Source organism: Eretmochelys imbricata, chromosome 3 (genome assembly GCF_965152235.1).
Source record: "Eretmochelys imbricata isolate rEreImb1 chromosome 3, rEreImb1.hap1, whole genome shotgun sequence".
NCBI classification, from domain to species: domain Eukaryota; kingdom Metazoa; phylum Chordata; order Testudines; family Cheloniidae; genus Eretmochelys; species Eretmochelys imbricata.
In genome coordinates this window covers 104,157,109-104,174,377 of record NC_135574.1, presented here as the reverse complement: position 1 = coordinate 104,174,377, position 17,269 = coordinate 104,157,109, and the positions used below count along the sequence as shown (strand labels likewise).

General features: G+C 40.7%; 1 protein-coding gene across 1 annotated transcript in view; it reads left to right on the top strand.

Annotated features, from left to right (window-relative positions):
• MAP7 (microtubule associated protein 7) overlaps window positions 1-14,851 on the top strand; it is a 184,620-nt gene extending 169,769 nt beyond the window's left edge. Inside the window, exons 16-18 of the mRNA XM_077812154.1 lie at window positions 4,476-4,611; window positions 11,397-11,629; window positions 14,823-14,851. Of these exons, the coding sequence (XP_077668280.1) occupies window positions 4,476-4,611; window positions 11,397-11,629; window positions 14,823-14,851 (398 nt within the window). The remainder of the gene's footprint in view (window positions 1-4,475; window positions 4,612-11,396; window positions 11,630-14,822) is intronic.
• Window positions 14,852-17,269: the final 2,418 nt, after the last annotated feature.

Sequence of the window (17,269 nt, the reverse complement as noted above, 5' to 3'; positions counted from 1 at the left end):
AAGGGACCCCTGAAGGTCATCTAGTCCAACCCCCTGCTCGAAGCAGGACCAATTCCCAGTTAAATCATCCCAGCCAGGGCTTTGTCAAGCCTGACCTTAAAAACTTCCAAGGAAGGAGATTCCACCACCTCCCTAGGCAACGCATTCCAGTGTTTCACCACCCTCTTAGTGAAAAAGTTTTTCCTAATATCCAATCTAAACCTCCCCCACTGCAACTTGAGACCATTACTCCTCGTTCTGTCATCTGCTACCATTGAGAACAGTCTAGAGCCATCCTCTTTGGAACCCCCTTTCAGGTAGTTGAAAGCAGCTATCAAATCCCCCCTCATTCTTCTCTTCTGCAGGCTAAACAATCCCAGCTCCCTCAGCCTCTCCTCATAAGTCATGTGTTCTAGACCCCTAATCATTTTTGTTGCCCTTCGCTGGACTCTCTCCAATTTATCCACATCCTTCTTGTAGTGTGGGGCCCAAAACTGGACACAGTACTCCAGATGAGGCCTCACCAATGTCAAATAGAGGGGGACGATCACGTCCCTCGATCTGCTCGCTATGCCCCTACTTATACATCCCAAAATGCCATTGGCCTTCTTGGCAACAAGGGCACACTGCTGACTCATATCCAGCTTCTCGTCCACTGTCACCCCTAGGTCCTTTTCCGCAGAACTGCTGCCTAGCCATTCGGTCCCTAGTCTGTAGCGGTGCATTGGATTCTTCCGTCCTAAGTGCAGGACCCTGCACTTATCCTTATTGAACCTCATCAGATTTCTTTTGGCCCAATCCTCCAATTTGTCTAGGTCCTTCTGTATCCTATCCCTCCCCTCCAGCGTATCTACTACTCCTCCCAGTTTAGTATCGTCCGCAAATTTGCTGAGAGTGCAATCCACACCATCCTCCAGATCATTTATGAAGATATTGAACAAAACCGGCCCCAGGACCGACCCCTGGGGCACTCCACTTGACACCGGCTGCCAACTAGACATGGAGCCATTGATCACTACCCGTTGAGCCCGACAATCTAGCCAGCTTTCTACCCACCTTATAGTGCATTCATCCAGCCCATACTTCCTTAACTTGCTGACAAGAATACTGTGGGAGACCGTGTCAAAAGCTTTGCTAAAGTCAAGAAACAATACATCCACTGCTTTCCCTTCATCCACAGAACCAGTAATCTCATGATAAAAGGCGATTAGATTAGTCAGGCATGACCTTCCCTTGGTGAATCCATGCTGGCTGTTCCTGATCACTTTCCTCTCATGCAAGTACTTCAAGATTGATTCTTTGAGGACCTGCTCCATGATTTTTCCAGGGACTGAGGTGAGGCTGACTGGCCTGTAGTTCCCAGGATCCTCCTTCTTCCCTTTTTTAAAGATTGGCACTACATTAGCCTTTTTCCAGTCATCCGGGACTTCCCCAGTTCGCCACGAGTTTTCAAAGATAATGGCCAATGGCTCTGCAATCACAGCCGCCAATTCCTTCAGCACTCTCGGATGCAACTCGTCCGGCCCCATGGACTTGTGCACGTCCAGCTTTTCTAAATAGTCCCTAACCACCTCTATCTGCACAGAGGGCTGGCCATCTCTTCCCCATTTTGTGATGCCCAGCGCAGCAGTCTGGGAGCTGACCTTGTTAGTGAAAACAGAGGCAAAAAAAGCATTGAGTACATTAGCTTTTTCCACATCCTCTGTCACTAGGTTGCCTCCCTCATTCAGTAAGGGGCCCACACTTTCCTTGGCTTTCTTCTTGTTGCCAACATACCTGAAGAAACCCTTCTTGTTACTCTTGACATCTCTCGCTAGCTGCAGCTCCAGGTGCGATTTGGCCCTCCTGATTTCATTCCTACATGCCCGAGCAATATTTTTATACTCTTCCCTGGTCATATGTCCAACCTTCCACTTCTTGTAAGCTTCTTTTTTATGTTTAAGATCCGCTAGGATTTCACCGTTAAGCCAAGCTGGTCGCCTGCCATATTTACTATTCTTTCGACTCATTGGGATGGTTTGTCCCTGTAACCTCAACAGGGATTCCTTGAAATACAGCCAGCTCTCCTGGACTCCTTTCCCCTTCAAGTTAGTCCCCCAGGGGATCCTGGCCATCCGTTCCCTGAGGGAGTTGAAGTCTGCTTTCCTGAAGTCCAGGGTCCGTATCCTGCTGCTTACCTTTCTTCCCTGCGTCAGGATCCTGAACTCAACCAACTCATGGTCACTGCCTCCCAGATTCCCATCCACTTTTGCTTCCCCAACTAATTCTACCCGGTTTGTGAGCAGCAGGTCAAGAAAAGCGCCCCCCCTAGTTGGCTCCTCTAGCACTTGCGCCAGGAAATTGTCCCCTATGCTTTCCAAAAACTTCCTGGATTGTCTATGCACCGCAGTATTGCTCTCCCAGCAGATATCAGGAAAATTAAAGTCACCCATGAGAATCAGGGCATGCGATCTAGTAGCTTCCGTGAGCTGCCGGAAGAAAGCCTCATCTACCTCATCCCCCTGGTCCGGTGGTCTATGATAAATAAAATAAATTGAGGTTGATAGGATTTTGGAATTTTGCAATCTAAGCTAACTGAAATCAATGTCAAGAACACAAGGGACTCACTCAGTTTTTGAGTAGATTTTAATTATTTAAAATTTCTAAATGAGAAATTTCTAAGATTATTTTTTTAATGTTACCACCGTGAATATTTCCTTTAGAACTGTGTAGCTCAGTGCTTTGCAAGAAAATGTCTGTTCTATCGTCGCTTGTGAGAATGTTCTTTAGAGTGAAAATGAACAAGTTAATTATGATAGTTATATCAAGTTTGACAGTGCTGATTCTACCATTTTACTAGAGTAGTATTACAGCTATAAAAACCGGTTCTCTCAGGGGTTTCCCTCTTAATCCCTATTTTTAGGATTTTATTTTATCTCAGTCATTAAAACAAATTTGCTCAAGGCTGAAATTTTATATTAGTCATAATGCTTAATAGTACTTGTCACTTATATATAACTTAATAGTGCTGAATAAATAATAGTTAATATCGGGTATTACTAGATATAAAATATCCAAAAGTCATCACCTGAGCCTATTTAATTTATTGATTTATAGCCTATTTGTGACCAATCCCCTCCACCCTCTCTGCCACTGCACAGGGCTTATCCATATTGTGAGTCGGAGTGCAGGGAGAAAAGGGGCTACTCATGCAATATTCAAGGGCTCTGTTTTCTCCTCCTCTCCACACATATGCATCAGCTAGTGAAGTTGGCTGGGGAGCATTCAGCATCTGATGCAGCATATGACCCCTCCCTTCCCACCATGCAAAGCTGGACCTCCTGAGGAATGTTGACTCTGAGCAGTGTCCCTGAGTAATAATTCCTTGTGGAGTTTCTCTGACACAGGCCTGAGAGTAAACACGCAGTCTAGTCAATAATAAAGAGTAGGTTAATATTTGTAAAGCACACTGTAAAGATCCGCATATGGAAGGCCCTCCCTTAGAGCCAAGTATAATTATTATTAATAAAAATAATAGAGACTTAGGGCCAAATTCCTAAAGGCATTTAGGCATTGCTGCGCTCAGCAGCACAATGCCGAACTGATTGAGGAGTCTCAATCTCCTTTTCAAATGGAATCTACGCACTTAAGAGTCTAAAATCCTATCGACTGACCTCAAGTGATGAGCCCTCCAGGTCAGGAGCGGAGGCATACTGGTAGAACAATGTGGAGAAGCTTACATTGCCTGCTTTTGGATAAGTTTAGGACTCTCAGATAAACTCCTTTCAGTAGCAGTAACCTATTAGGTTTGGATACAGTGAGGGGGGCACTATTTCTTAATTTCTGACGGTTTTTTAGCACGTTTTACTAAGCAAAATGAAAATCACATATATTTATACAATATTACGTCTTAAGTCAACGGAAGCCAGAGTTAAGACTGAAAGTTTATCCTTAACTCTCAAAAACTTGCTCTTGGGTTTTACAATCCTTGGTAAGATTATGCGCAGCTGCAGGATCATGGCAGTACCTAGAAGACATGAACTATGTCCCTAATTGCCCCACCACCTAAATATAAACCAAAAGTTGTAGTTTCTGCTTTTGTAGATTGCAGGCGGGATAATTGCATATGGTCATCCTGTTCGTGTGTGTCTGTGGAGTGAAGAATGAAAACGTCACACTCTCTACATGGAAATAAGTTTATGTACAGCATTTACATAGATTCCAAGACTAGGAGGGACCATTGTGATCATCTAGTCTGACCTCCTGCATAACACAGGCCAAAAGTTGAAATTTACTGCTGTTCAAAAGAAATACATTTCACATTGGAATTTTGTTTATTCATTTGTGACTGAGTTACAGTAAATTGTTAAGGTGGAACCCAAACTTGATATGTATTATTACTGATCGAAGTGTTCTTGACTGTACAGGATTTAGGGGTTATTTATCCTATTCTGTGGGCAGACTGTCTTTCTTTAAATTTTTGTGGACTTTTTTTTTTATTTTCTCCTTTCTTCTAGCGACCAGTCCCACATCTCCCTTAGAATCTGTTATGGCATCTCAGCTTCAACGTGTGACAGAATCGCCACACAATGGGGAATCGGTAATGCACTCTCAGATAATCATTTCACATCAACCTACAGTAAATATGGACAGGTGAGAATAGTCACAAGGATTATAAAAATTTTAGAGGATGAGGGATGTTAAAATAACAGTTCATTTATTCCATTTATTTAATGAAGTAAATTAAAGCTAAACATTGTTCTTTTCTCCACTGTTTTTTGTTTTTTCTCGCCAATGCTCTGAAAAGGAAGTTTGAATATATTTTACTTAAAAGTGACCTATTTTTATCTGGTTGTAGTGATGAAATTTGTAAAACCATAGCACTCTTACTCTTCACATAATTATTTGAAAATAAATTTGCTGTTTGCCAGCAAATACTGTAGATGTTAACTCTCAAGGGGGAAGGACAATTTTTCTTTGTTCTTGTCCAAGAATTGAAATATTATTGGCTATGCACACCTGTTACACCAGCATTAGTTTTCCTGCATGCAGTATGGGGTGCTTTGCCGCTTTGCTTTTAGGTTAGTGAGGTTGTCTTTGTACTCTTCAGAGTGTAAACAAATATTGATCACTTGACAAGTTACTTGATGCAAGTTAGAGAATTATCCTGTGTTGATTAAAAGCATCCATTCTCTGTAAAGGTAGTTTTGGAAGCCAGGCATTTGACTTTGCAGGTCCCTGTAGCCATGGGGCAAGTTGTGCACATTTTGAAAAATTCTGCTGAAATGCTTGAAAACATTTGTATTTAGTCAAGTAAAGGCTGGTGTCCTATGGGGTTGAGCTGTCAGTTTTTTTCAGTTTCAGTATTTGCTTCTCTCACATTGCATTGCAGAAAACCCAATTTCCACATTTTGAGTTCATGTTTTATGCAGCTAGAGCCAAAATATGAATGAAAAATCTGGCAAGCAGACTTTAATGGGCAGTATGCTCTGCGGTAAGATTGGCCCTAATTAAAGGAGGAAATCTCAATATCGCTACATGCCTGAGGGATTCTTCACCTCCTGTCGTACTGACAAGGATGCCCCTCCTGAGAGAAGCTCTTTTAGTGACACTGAACGTTGAACTGTGTTAGATGAACTGCATAAAGCCGTTTCATAATTGTGTAAGGCAGCTATTAAATTCTAATTATTTCTCGATCTTAAATGCACCTTGATGTTTGCAATATAATATGTGCCTCTCTAATCATTGCTGTCATGTAGCATCATATTTAGAGTAGAAAGAACCTCTGAGCAGCCGAGGTAAGGAATGAATAAACATCACGCAGCTGCGACAACAAAACCAGAAAGAATATATTACTCTGTATAGAGAAAGACAGCAGCATAGCAGCTTGGGCTGAGTGACTCTGGACATTTACTAAATGTCTGCACTGCACAAGCAAGATTTGGTGTTTGCCGAAATGGTCTTGTACTTGGTTTGAAGGGGGTTGATATGATGGCCCAAATTCTCTTCTCTTGGCAAAACCTGAGCAAGTGGCTTTGCACTGGGGAGTTTCCTGAAGGGTTCCTAGGGGATGGAGTCATTCTCTCAGCCCATGGAGCAACAATGAGGATGCTTCTCAGCTGCTAATATAGCTCTTGGCCTCCCCGGCTGCCTCCCCTTCCCAGCAAGAGGTTCAGAGTTTAACTGGTGGCTCATCTGCACAGTTGTGCATCCACTGACCACAACTCCCCTGGTTCATTCCCAATATACCCTTTCATGCTCTGCTTAGTGGTGCTTAAACCTCAAGTTCAGCACATCCTGTCTCTCCGCATTCAGTGCCTCCTGTATTAATTGTTCTGCCTTTTGGGTCAGTGCCCCAAGGAGGGACTCGGGAATGGGATTTGGCCTTTATAAATGGGATGGTTTTAAATATTAGTAGAGGTTTGGGTTCCTGGGTACTGAGCTGTGGAAGTTTTACAGTTTGCCATTAGAGCACAGGTCAAGAATCATGGAGCATTTGTGGGGCAGAGTAGGTAGGAGGGATAAATTGTTGATCTTCCCTTCTGATCTGTGCCCTTCTCCACCCACTCGCAGGAGCACCCAACTTACTCAGGCTCTGTGCTGGGACCAAGACGCCAGTGAAATCCCTGCTTCCATGTTAATAGATACAAACTAATAGCAAATTAAAGGAATACTAGCAGAGGAAGGCAGTTGACTTCAATACTTTTTTTTTTTTTTTTTTGCCTCTTTTAATTAACTGCTGATCTTGTTATCCTGCTAGGACTTCATTATCTCTGGAAGATCGATAGTCTTTATAAGCCCTAAGAAAACTCTAAGGTGTGATGTGGCTTGATTATACTGTGTATTAATTAGTCAGTCAGTAATTATTACTTCCTAATAGATAATAGCTCTAATTTATACATTAATAAACACTGTAATAGTTTTGTTTTGTGGAAGGAGAGAGATAGTGGGACTCATGTAATCACATTTAGGGTCCAGCTTTTGAAAGTGGACTGAAGCTGATCTCTCCAATCACATCTAATAACTGCTACCTAGATATCTACACGCCCAAATGCTGCCTATGGACATTAAACTGAGTTCTGTTGCATCCAGCTTTTGAAAGCACTTTTAAGGGCCTGATTATGCCACCCTTACTCAGGTTGACTATCCCGTTAGGGCTTCACTGAGTAATAAGGTGATATTCAGCATAAAGGAACCTGGCCTCATATTTGACTTATCATTTGTATTGTTTGTGTAAAGAGCTTCATAGTTACAAATCATTCACTCAAATAAATATAATGTTACTCTTTCTCATCTAGAAATGGTATGCTGGGCAGACTGCAGATTTTAAAATGGCATATGCAAGTGGAAATCTTCCACTTATGTCAGAAAGCATCCCAGAATTAAGAAGAAAAACTGTAGTTCATGCAAATGTTGAAGCACCATTAATGGCAGGTTAATTAAATCTTTAATCAGGGGTTTTTATCTACCTTTGATTCATTTTTTTTAAATGAATCAGACTGAGTATTGTTGAACTGGGAAGATAGATTTAAAACTGTGGTTTGAAATATAATAGAAGGCAAAAAAAAAGTTTCAGACTCCTCATCAAAATGCAAGAAGGTTCCAAAATATATTCCCCGCCCCCAGAGTTTCCAAATTTGTGGCACCAAAACTTGCTGCTTTTTCCCCTTAATTCACTGAACTGTATCCATAAACGATATCATAACATCACAGAAATTGAACATATATAACTCCTGTGTGGTTACCTATTCCATCTCCCTGCCAGGGAAAGATTGTTGCCTACAATACATTTTCTAGTTCTTTACCCAAATTATGTCCTATCTGCCCCTTACTTTGGGAGAATATTTTTACTGCCTGATGAATTATGCTGTTCAGCCGTTTCTTTTTTTTACTATCATATCAGTACTCCTGCTTCCACCGTCGTGTACCACCCTTGTAGGTCATTGCACTGGGCCAGTGCTTTGTTCTCACCATGTTAAGTCCAAGACAATCTCAAAAAAGGCACTACTAGGGACCAGTGACAGTAGGAAAGTACAGTCTTGTGAACCGCCTGAGCTGAAAAAGAATGCCGCTGGGTTTCCAGAACTTATACAGTATTCATTTCTCAGTCTGGCATGCTGTGGTATATCACCCTTTAAAACCCCTTAACTCTGATGACTGTCTTGCCTTCCCCACATCTCCACCTCTTCATTACTGACCTGGTATGAGAGCCTGCTATCTCAGGAAATGGTAGAGCTAGAGCTAATGCTTTATCCAAAAACCTGGAGTCCGGCATCCAAGAAAGCATTAATCTCTATTTCTGATGGCTCTGCAGAAATAATGTTAATAAATCAAGCTACAGTCATTATTTAAGGTCTAGTATCTCCTAAGATCCAAGTGCAGCCAGGTGTAGAAATATTTGGACAGATCACTACAAATGCTTTAAGGACCAGTAAACTTCTTGAGGCACTGATCCTAGATGAGTGATGATAATTAAATCCTAAGTAATTCCACTTCATTCATGTTTACTTCTTTCATTAACTTTAAAATATCTATCAGGTCCAACCATAAGACCTTAATTATCACTTAGCCAAGCAATATATATTTTATAGTAGCTCTTTTAATCTATCCTAAGTCAGACCTTCCATCACCCAATCGGCATTGTTGCTCTTCTCTGAACTTCCTCCAGTTTGTCTCCCTGGTACTGAAGTGTCCAGATCTAATGCAGTTTTGCTTTCTGAAGTGCTCCATCCATAATTGTGCCACTACGAATTTTTTTGCTTTTCACTTAAAATAATTGTGAAGAATTAAATACCTCCTGAGAGATTTAGTAAAGTAAAGGCCTAATGTAGATTTCCAGAGGCAGGGTGTTATTTTGCAGTGACACTGATAGTGTCACTGCAGTTTTTATCTGTTTGCTTTGCGTTCCTATCAATTTCTCTGTGCATATTTACAACAACAACAACAAAAAGGATGAGTTTTTTCAAGTGCTCTCCATGTTATCCTAACTCTGCTCCCATTCAAGTCATTCACAGTTAATGGGAGCAGAGTTAAGACCACAATTAAGCACAATACCTAACTCTTTTATAGTACTTTACAAATGAGGTCAGTATCATTACCCTGATTTTCCAGATGGGGAAACTGAGGCATGGCGAAAGAAAGTGACTTCCCCAAGGTCTTCCAGCCAGCCATCGGCAAAACCAGGAATAGAACCCAGGTTTGCTGTCCAGTGTTCTATCCAATAGGCTACACTCCATCTCATTTAAAAATCCCACCTACCATGCCAACAAAGTGAGGAATGGGGTGGTCTTCTCAGAGGATGGCTGGTTTGTGGCTGCGGCACTGGCCTGGCTCTCAAGACATCTGGGCTCAAATCTGTGATGTCCAGACTTCCTGTGTAATCCTAATTAAATCACATAATCTCTCTGCCTCAGTTCCTCATGTATAGGATGGCAATGATGAGGATACTTCACTTTTTCATGGGGATGCTGTGATAAATTCATTGATGTTTGGGAGGTGCTGAACACCACGGAAAAACCAATAAATAAAAAATGAACCATGTGCCAAGTGGAAGTTCATAAAAAGACTCTCAAACCTATAATCAACAGAAAACTTGGGCTGTAGTACTGAACCAAATGCTCAGACATGGCCTGAGACAATTGATAAGCCCTGTTAGACCTGGATGGAGTAAAAGAAATTCCAGAGATGTCCGACCGTGACATACAAATCTGGGCACTCTCAGCTGAGGTATTCCCGCTGATCTCAACAGCTGTGGTATGGTCCAAATAGAGAGAAGGTGCCTTAGGATGCCAGGACCTAAATTATTAAGGGTTTTATTATTAAGCTATACATCACTGTAAGTTTATATGATGTTTTATGGATAAATAAAGATTAATGCCTGTGCCCCAAGGAGCTTAAAATTTAAGCCCCAGTGCTGCCATTTGCCCAATGAATAACATCATAATCCTCCTACATGGAGTGAGGGACCACGCAGTGCAAATGAGGGCGGCAGACTCAGATGTTAAAACAAAACATAATGCAGGATGGTGACAGACACTGGGGTGTGTTAAGCAGGAGAGAAGTTACAGAAACAAGATAACATGGAGGCTTAGGGGAATGATTCATCATGGTTCATCAGGGATTTTTGTTATTTTTAATACATTTACTTAGAGGGCAATATTAGGGTTGATTAGCCTCATAGAAGAGGCATATTTTACAGGGGGACTTGGAGAAGGAGAGGGCAGACACAGTCAAGAAGGGGGTTCCAGACATATGGGGAAGCAAGAAAGAAGGCCCAGATCTGAGTGAAAGACACTGAGGATGTTGGTATTGGCTTGGGCAGAGTGAATGGGGAGAAGGGCAGAGGGGTTGGATGGGGCAAAGATGGGCAGGGCCTGGAAGGTAAGGAGTAGGAGCTTGAAGATGATGATGAATCTGAAGGAGGACTGGATGGTCAAAGCAGCAGACACAATAAATGAGAGTCACATCTGGATGAACTGGGAGCAGATGTCGGGTAGATCAGAAAGAGAAGATTGCAGTAGGACAAGAGCAAAGCCTGCAAAATTAGGGAATGACAAGACATACTCAGATTCTGCAGATCTTGCAAAGGAAAGTACTCGACATTATGAAGAGGAAAGGCTCTTGCAGTCTTAGAGAATGCAAGTCTCAAAATATTTGAGAAGTAAAGAGCAGAGAAAGGTAACAGTTAAATACCTTAGAAGTACTAAAAGTTGGTAAATAAATAGGGTTGTACTACCATTTTTTCTCTTCAGTTTCTTTTTTGTGTGGGTCACTTGCTGTAGCCATGATATGTCCATTGATACTATGATGCAGCAGATTATGGCATACTTATGAGTAATACAAGGGCATAACATCACCGGGCTTAATGGGTACGAGGCCTATTCTGAAACAGGACACTTACTGAACAAAATTAGAATGCAGATTATCACTAGATATGGTTTATGCAACCTGATGTCTAGCTCTGCAATTAATGTTTAGTATAGTATACAATAAATCACTGTAGATGAATGCAGACTTCTCTTTTACTTATAATGTTGCTTTTACTTAATGCATTTCTTTCCAAGTGATTATTTTGGTTCCGACAGATCAACAGGAACATGTACACGTAAGAGTCATCCATCTTCAAGTGGTGGGTATGGCAGACAGTGGAGAGTCATTTTCTAAATTTGGATCTGGCCCTAAGAATTTTCCTAAACAAAATTCTTAGTTCTTAGGGAGAAAAGAAATGTGGATTTCTAATAAGGGTGAAGGCAAATGCTGAGCTCACTTGTTCACTGCTACCCCAAATACTGTACACACTGAATAATACCACAGTCTATGAAAACAAACTGTCATTAATATGTCTGGATTGCTTAGTTTCAGCTCTTGACCAGCTGTGTCCCGGTACGCTGATAACGTACATTATTTGTAAGATATTTACTGATATTTTTTGCTTCCAGTAATCTCAACCCTGGAAGGGAACCCAATGAAAATGGAGTGTCTATGCAGAATGACAACTTTGAAGAGCTCATACACTTACCCATTGGATCTAAACCATCCACACTGGATGCCTTGAACAATGATGGAAGCAATAGCCCTGAAATTCCTTTGAATCCAATTTTAGCCTTTGAAGATAAGGGGACTCTGGGGCCATTGCCTCAGGTAGATAGTGTTCAAACGCATCAAACAGCAGGTAGGTTTGCTTTGGACCATTAGAATCTGGAACATTTTGTAAACGAGAGAGACCACAGAGTCCCTAATTGATGTACATAACCAGATGGTTAATTTAAGCAGTTTAGATTGTAAGATATTTGGGGCAGAGAGCATGTCTTACTATGTGTTTGCAAAGCCATGTATACTTGCATAGTGCTCTGTTGAACCATTATTCTTAACCTAACATCAGGGGAAATAAGGGGTTCCTAGTAAATCTTTGCGTCGTGCGTATAGGGGTGTGAATAACAGATATTTCGGTTCACTGGCAATTCTGGAAAAAAAAATGGTTTCAGGTTGTCATGGATCCACAGGTCCATTGCTCTTGAATAGCTCTGGAACTGTCCCTGGGAGGACCCTTCATTGTGTCAGCCCCCCTAGGGTCACACACTCACTAGGGTAAGCCACTTGCGTTCACTGCCTCCTGGGACCGAGCCTCGGTGCTTTCCGCACCCCTGCTTCACACTGTAAGCTCCCTCCAGTGAGTCCACCTGAGTTGGACGCCTGAGAGAGAAACTTGTACACCCAAAGGGAGCAATGCACCCCCAACTCCCTTAAATGGGAGTGACTCTTTAGTCAGCATTGTAAAAGCAGAAGGGTTTATTAGAGCTCTGGAACACCAAGTAGGAAGTCTTTAGTTAACATAGAGAACAGAAAGTTACAGCCTGGTCCATCTGGGTCAGTCCGGAGCCTTCTGACCCCTTCTTTGTCCCAGTCCAGAAGCTTCTCCTGTTTTCAGCAGCACACACTTAACAACCCCACCTGGCCCCTCGTCACTTCTTTGTCCTTGTTCCTGGGCAAATATTGTCACCTTGCCCCCCTTCTTAGCCCTTTTTTCTCCAGCTGGTCACACCCAGCTGGCTTCCTGCAGAGGGTGGGCCATCCATGGTCGTTAGTTGCTAGGTGCCAAACGTCTGGGTAATTGGAGTGGCTGTTGTCTTCTCAGACTGTCCGTGGGCATGAGGGCCCAGATCCCAGGCAGCCAGGTCAGTCACACCTGGATCTCTGCAAAGAGTAAACAACCTTTCTCCACCCCCTCACCTAGTTAAACATGCACCACACAAGGGAAACTGAGGCACACACCATATTCATACAAAATATGATATATTCTCATTCCGTCATACAGGTTCAACAAAACGTTTTGTTTTAACAAAATTGAAATGTTTTATTCCAACAAATCAAAATGTTACATTTTGATATTGACCATTTTAAAATGGTTTGGATTATATTTTAATAAAAGTAAAGGAAATTTAGAAACAAAAAGTTGTTTTGACCAAAACAAATCAAAACATTTCAATTTGTTCAGATTTTTGCTCTTTTTAACTGAAACAATTCAGCGTAACACACAAATTCACAAAAATATTTGTGTTGCCGAAGGCTAAAATCTGCATGTTTTTGCCGTGAAACGTTTCAAATGAAAAATTTCACCCAGTTCCGCTCATGAGGATGTTTTATAAATGTTTGCACAATGCGCTTCGGAACCGGAGAGCCTTGCTGTGCCATAATTAGTTGCCACTGTCTTAGCAGCTTCTGAACCAGCAATATGTTCCAGCTATCCAAATGGAAAGTTGTACCCCTCTTGTGGGGTTCTCTCTGTGGCATGGGGAAATGGTTACTTCCTTACATATGAGAGTAGTGAATACCCTTCCCTAATAGAGCCTCCTGGTCATCGCGTTAGCTCTGACGTTGATACTGAAGGCTTGGCTGCAGCAGCTGTCGCTGTAGATCTCTGTACAGAAGCAGACTAGAATTTTGTATATGTTGGGTATGAACTGAATAATCATCACAAGCTAAATCAGCTGCCTGCATTATTTCCTCCTTCCATGTATAGAAAATTTGAGCAGAAGGATCAGCCAATGAAAGTGCTATTTAAATCCGCTTTTTAGACAAAAATTATTTCCATCTGCTAATCTGTCCTTTTTACTGCCTTTCATTATAGAAGTTATCTGACCGTCTCTTCTGAAGAGCCAAAGATGAAGTAAGCATCTCCGCTGCCTATGGAGTTCCTTCCATACTATGAAGGAGTGTTTTATTTTCTCTCTCCAGTTTTCTACAAAATTTGTGGGTATCTTTTTTGAAAAGACCTTAGTAAAACCAGCAGAAGAAGTGATGGAGAATAGACATGGATTATCTTTCTAATAGTTTTCACCACTAGAAAATCATGCTTCATGTGCATTAGTTAAAATCGCTTTTTTCTGACAAGCTCCTTTTCGCAAATCAATATTTTCTGCATTCTTCAAGGCAAAAGGCACTGGACTCCTACAGTAATGAGCTGATTGGGGTAAAGGGCCTCATTTTTTTTTTTGAAGATGGGTGGTTGCTTTTAAAATTGGCGACTAATCTTCTACGTTTTATGGATCTAATACTTGAAAAATAAACATCTCCTTGCTCTACAAGTAGGGCTAATGGGAGGTTTCATTTAAACCTGTTGGTTTAAATATTATTGCAGAGAACTCTAATTATGGGGGCAAAATATAGGCTTCTGTATCAGGTTCTTGTAAATGTAACTTCTACATGGACATTCTGTAAATTCAAATGTCACTACAATCTTCTTGCATTTTCTTTAAAAACACAAAGCGGAACAGGGTTTAAAATGTGAAAATTTGAAAGCGCTATTTTTTCATGGACAAGACGAAAACCTGTTGTTCTCCTAGATAATGTATTTATGAATTTTGTTCAGTACAAAAATAAATCATTTAATGGAATAAATTAGAAAAATGTGGTAAAACAATATTGCAAACTTGATTTTGTTCGTTGAATTCATGTCCATGGTACGATAAAAGGTACACATGCAGACACATAGAAAAATCCCCCCCTTTTTTTTTTTTAGTCCTGTAAATTGCTGCTGTTCCCAGTAATGGAGGGATCTTTCTTTGTCTTATCAGATTGTGACACTCTGTGAACTTAAATATTGATTTGGGGGTAAGAAAGGGAGGGGTGTTTTGGGGGGCTCATTTCAGAACAAATGGAAAATGATGCATGTTTGTACTTTTTATTTGTTTAATGTTCATTTTTTAAAATGCAGTACACTTTATTACCAGATAATGACTTGAATGTTATCATTCCTCTTTAGTCCACTGACATCCATTTTTCACTTTCAGCATTCCACACTTGTCACTTTTTTGCTGCTACCAAGCTTGACTGAAAAATCTTGTACTTTTTGCTTTTATAAACAGTGCTCTTAATGACAGAAATTACTACTTAAGTGCTGTGCGTGAGAGATGTTACCAGGGCACTGATTGAAATCAATGGGACAGATCTTCCCATTGGGCAAATTGAGGTCCAGGGAGCTATAACATTTTACACCTGCTGGAGATCTGCCCCAATGAGGTTCCTTTGATTAACTCCTTTGGGCACTGCATCAGGCCCATAATGAGCAACACTGCAGCAAGTTTGTTATCAAAGGGAAGCTCAGTTTAAGGTAAGACCTGAAAGAATTCTATGAAGAGTGTTTTGAAGCGTTGACTTTCCACAGCTACAGGGTGCGTGTCTTCTCAAAAAGGAGATTGGATAAATCTACTGGTAATTCATAAGATGATACTTCATCTCCCCGATTATATGGGCGGGAAAGCCACTCAGTCAGAATGTTTTAGAAATAGTTCGTGATTTAGTGAAATGAACTGGGTTCGTTTTCAGCTTTCTTTACAGTTCTCCATGTACATAACCATTATATTTTAAAATATGTCCAAAATATGTAGGTGTTATTTCTTTTAATCTATATAGTATCTAAGACCAAATAAAATTTGTTTGGAATATTTGTACTTTTATATTTTGGTTATCTTGTTACATTAATTTTATCTAGGGAGCAGTTTACGCTTGAAAATTGTTCTAGTTACGCTTCACTTATTTGTGACTGTTTGGTTTTCTCTCATCTGTTTATTAGGCAAGTAGCACAGGATCATTTATAAGTAGGGATGGACCAAGGAGTTGCTATTTGGATCTAGATTCAAATTATGTTTAAAACAGGGATTGGATTAGGATTCAAGTTTGATGGCCTTGAGATCACGTGAATGGTACTCATGAGATTTCAGACCAAAAACTCTGATACAGCATTGAAATCAATAAGATTTAAGAACATGCTTAAAGTTAAGCCGTTCTTAAGTACTTTGCCAAACTGGAACTATAATGAAAAGAGTTCTCACGAAATGTATTCGATGTCTAAACCAGAACTAGAAAAAAAGCCCCTTTTTGCTGTAGGGTCTGACCTGGAACCAAAACTATAAGGGTAGATTCAGATCTGGGCATTTGGATCAGAATAACTGACAAAAAAAATTCATCGGGTTTGAGATTTGAAGTCCTGGTTTTGACCCACCTTCATCTGAAGACAGAAGATTTTAAATGGAGGAAAAAATCAGTCTTCTTTAAAATATTGTTTTTTGTTACTAGACCATAGTATCAAATGTAGGTGGGCATGGGATATAATGGTGTCAGCTTTGTAGACCGTTACTGTAACATTTTTAACCATCTGCACAGTCAGGGGCTGTTTGACTATTCCAGGATGGTAGAATTAGGAGTTGTAAAAGTCTTACTTACATTAAAATAATAACAAGCATTATGAAGTGGAGAGTCATAAATTTTCATATTGTTGGGAATTGAAAATATTCACCTCATCGCCTCAGTCAGTAGTTCATAGTGCCACAGTCAAGTGCTCTGTAGCAAATTTGTCCATGACATTAAGCACTGCATCACAAATACAGATTTAGTCATCAAGTTTCAGTTTCTTACATTCTTTTCTCTTCACTTTTTTCATCTCATTCCTAACAGGAAATGCCGTATTTTACTTCTTGCCAAAGTCTTAAACAATGTTTCCAGTTCGGTAAAATTCCCAATAAAATAGAAAAATACTGGTTTAGGCTTCCAAGTAAGGCTGTGGAATCTCTCATCACAGGGTTTTTAAGAACAGGTTAGACAAACATCTGTCAGGGATGGTCTTGATATACTTAGTCCTGCCTCAGCATGGGAGACTGGACTAGATGCCCTCTCGAGGTTGCTTCCAGCCCTACATTTCTGTGATTTTATGAAAAACAGATAAAAGAACAGATTCTAATTTTATCACAAGTTTGCAAAGTGAACTGTATTTAGGCTTGGAAGGATTAGATTTTTATTGGTAATTGTTAGTAAATGTCGATTTCACCGTATGCAGTGTTGTTGTAGTTGTGTTGCTCCCGGGATATTCGAAAGACAAGGTTGGGGAAGGAATATCTTTTATTGGACCAGCTTCTGCTGGTGAGAGAGACCAACTTTCCAGCTTACACAGAGCTCTTCTTCAGGTCTGGGAAATGTACTTAGAGTGAGTGTCACAGCTAAATACAGGATGGAACAAATTTTTTAGCATAAATAGTTAACATACATTTCAAGGAACCATTCAAGGTGAAATGGCCCATTAACACTCCTCTAGTAATAGGGAGGAAAGGAAGGGGAGGGCTGTTAGTGAGTTATAGATTGGATTTATGGCTTATTACAACAGTGTCTCTATTCAGTCCATGATTTTTAGTATCTAGCAAAGTTATGAATTTAAGCTCCCAGGCTGGTCTTTTGAAAAAGTGTTGTGCAGTTTTCCTTTGAGGAGGAGGAGGACGGATTGGTCAGCTATCGAGGGATTGCTTTGTGGAGAAAATGTTGC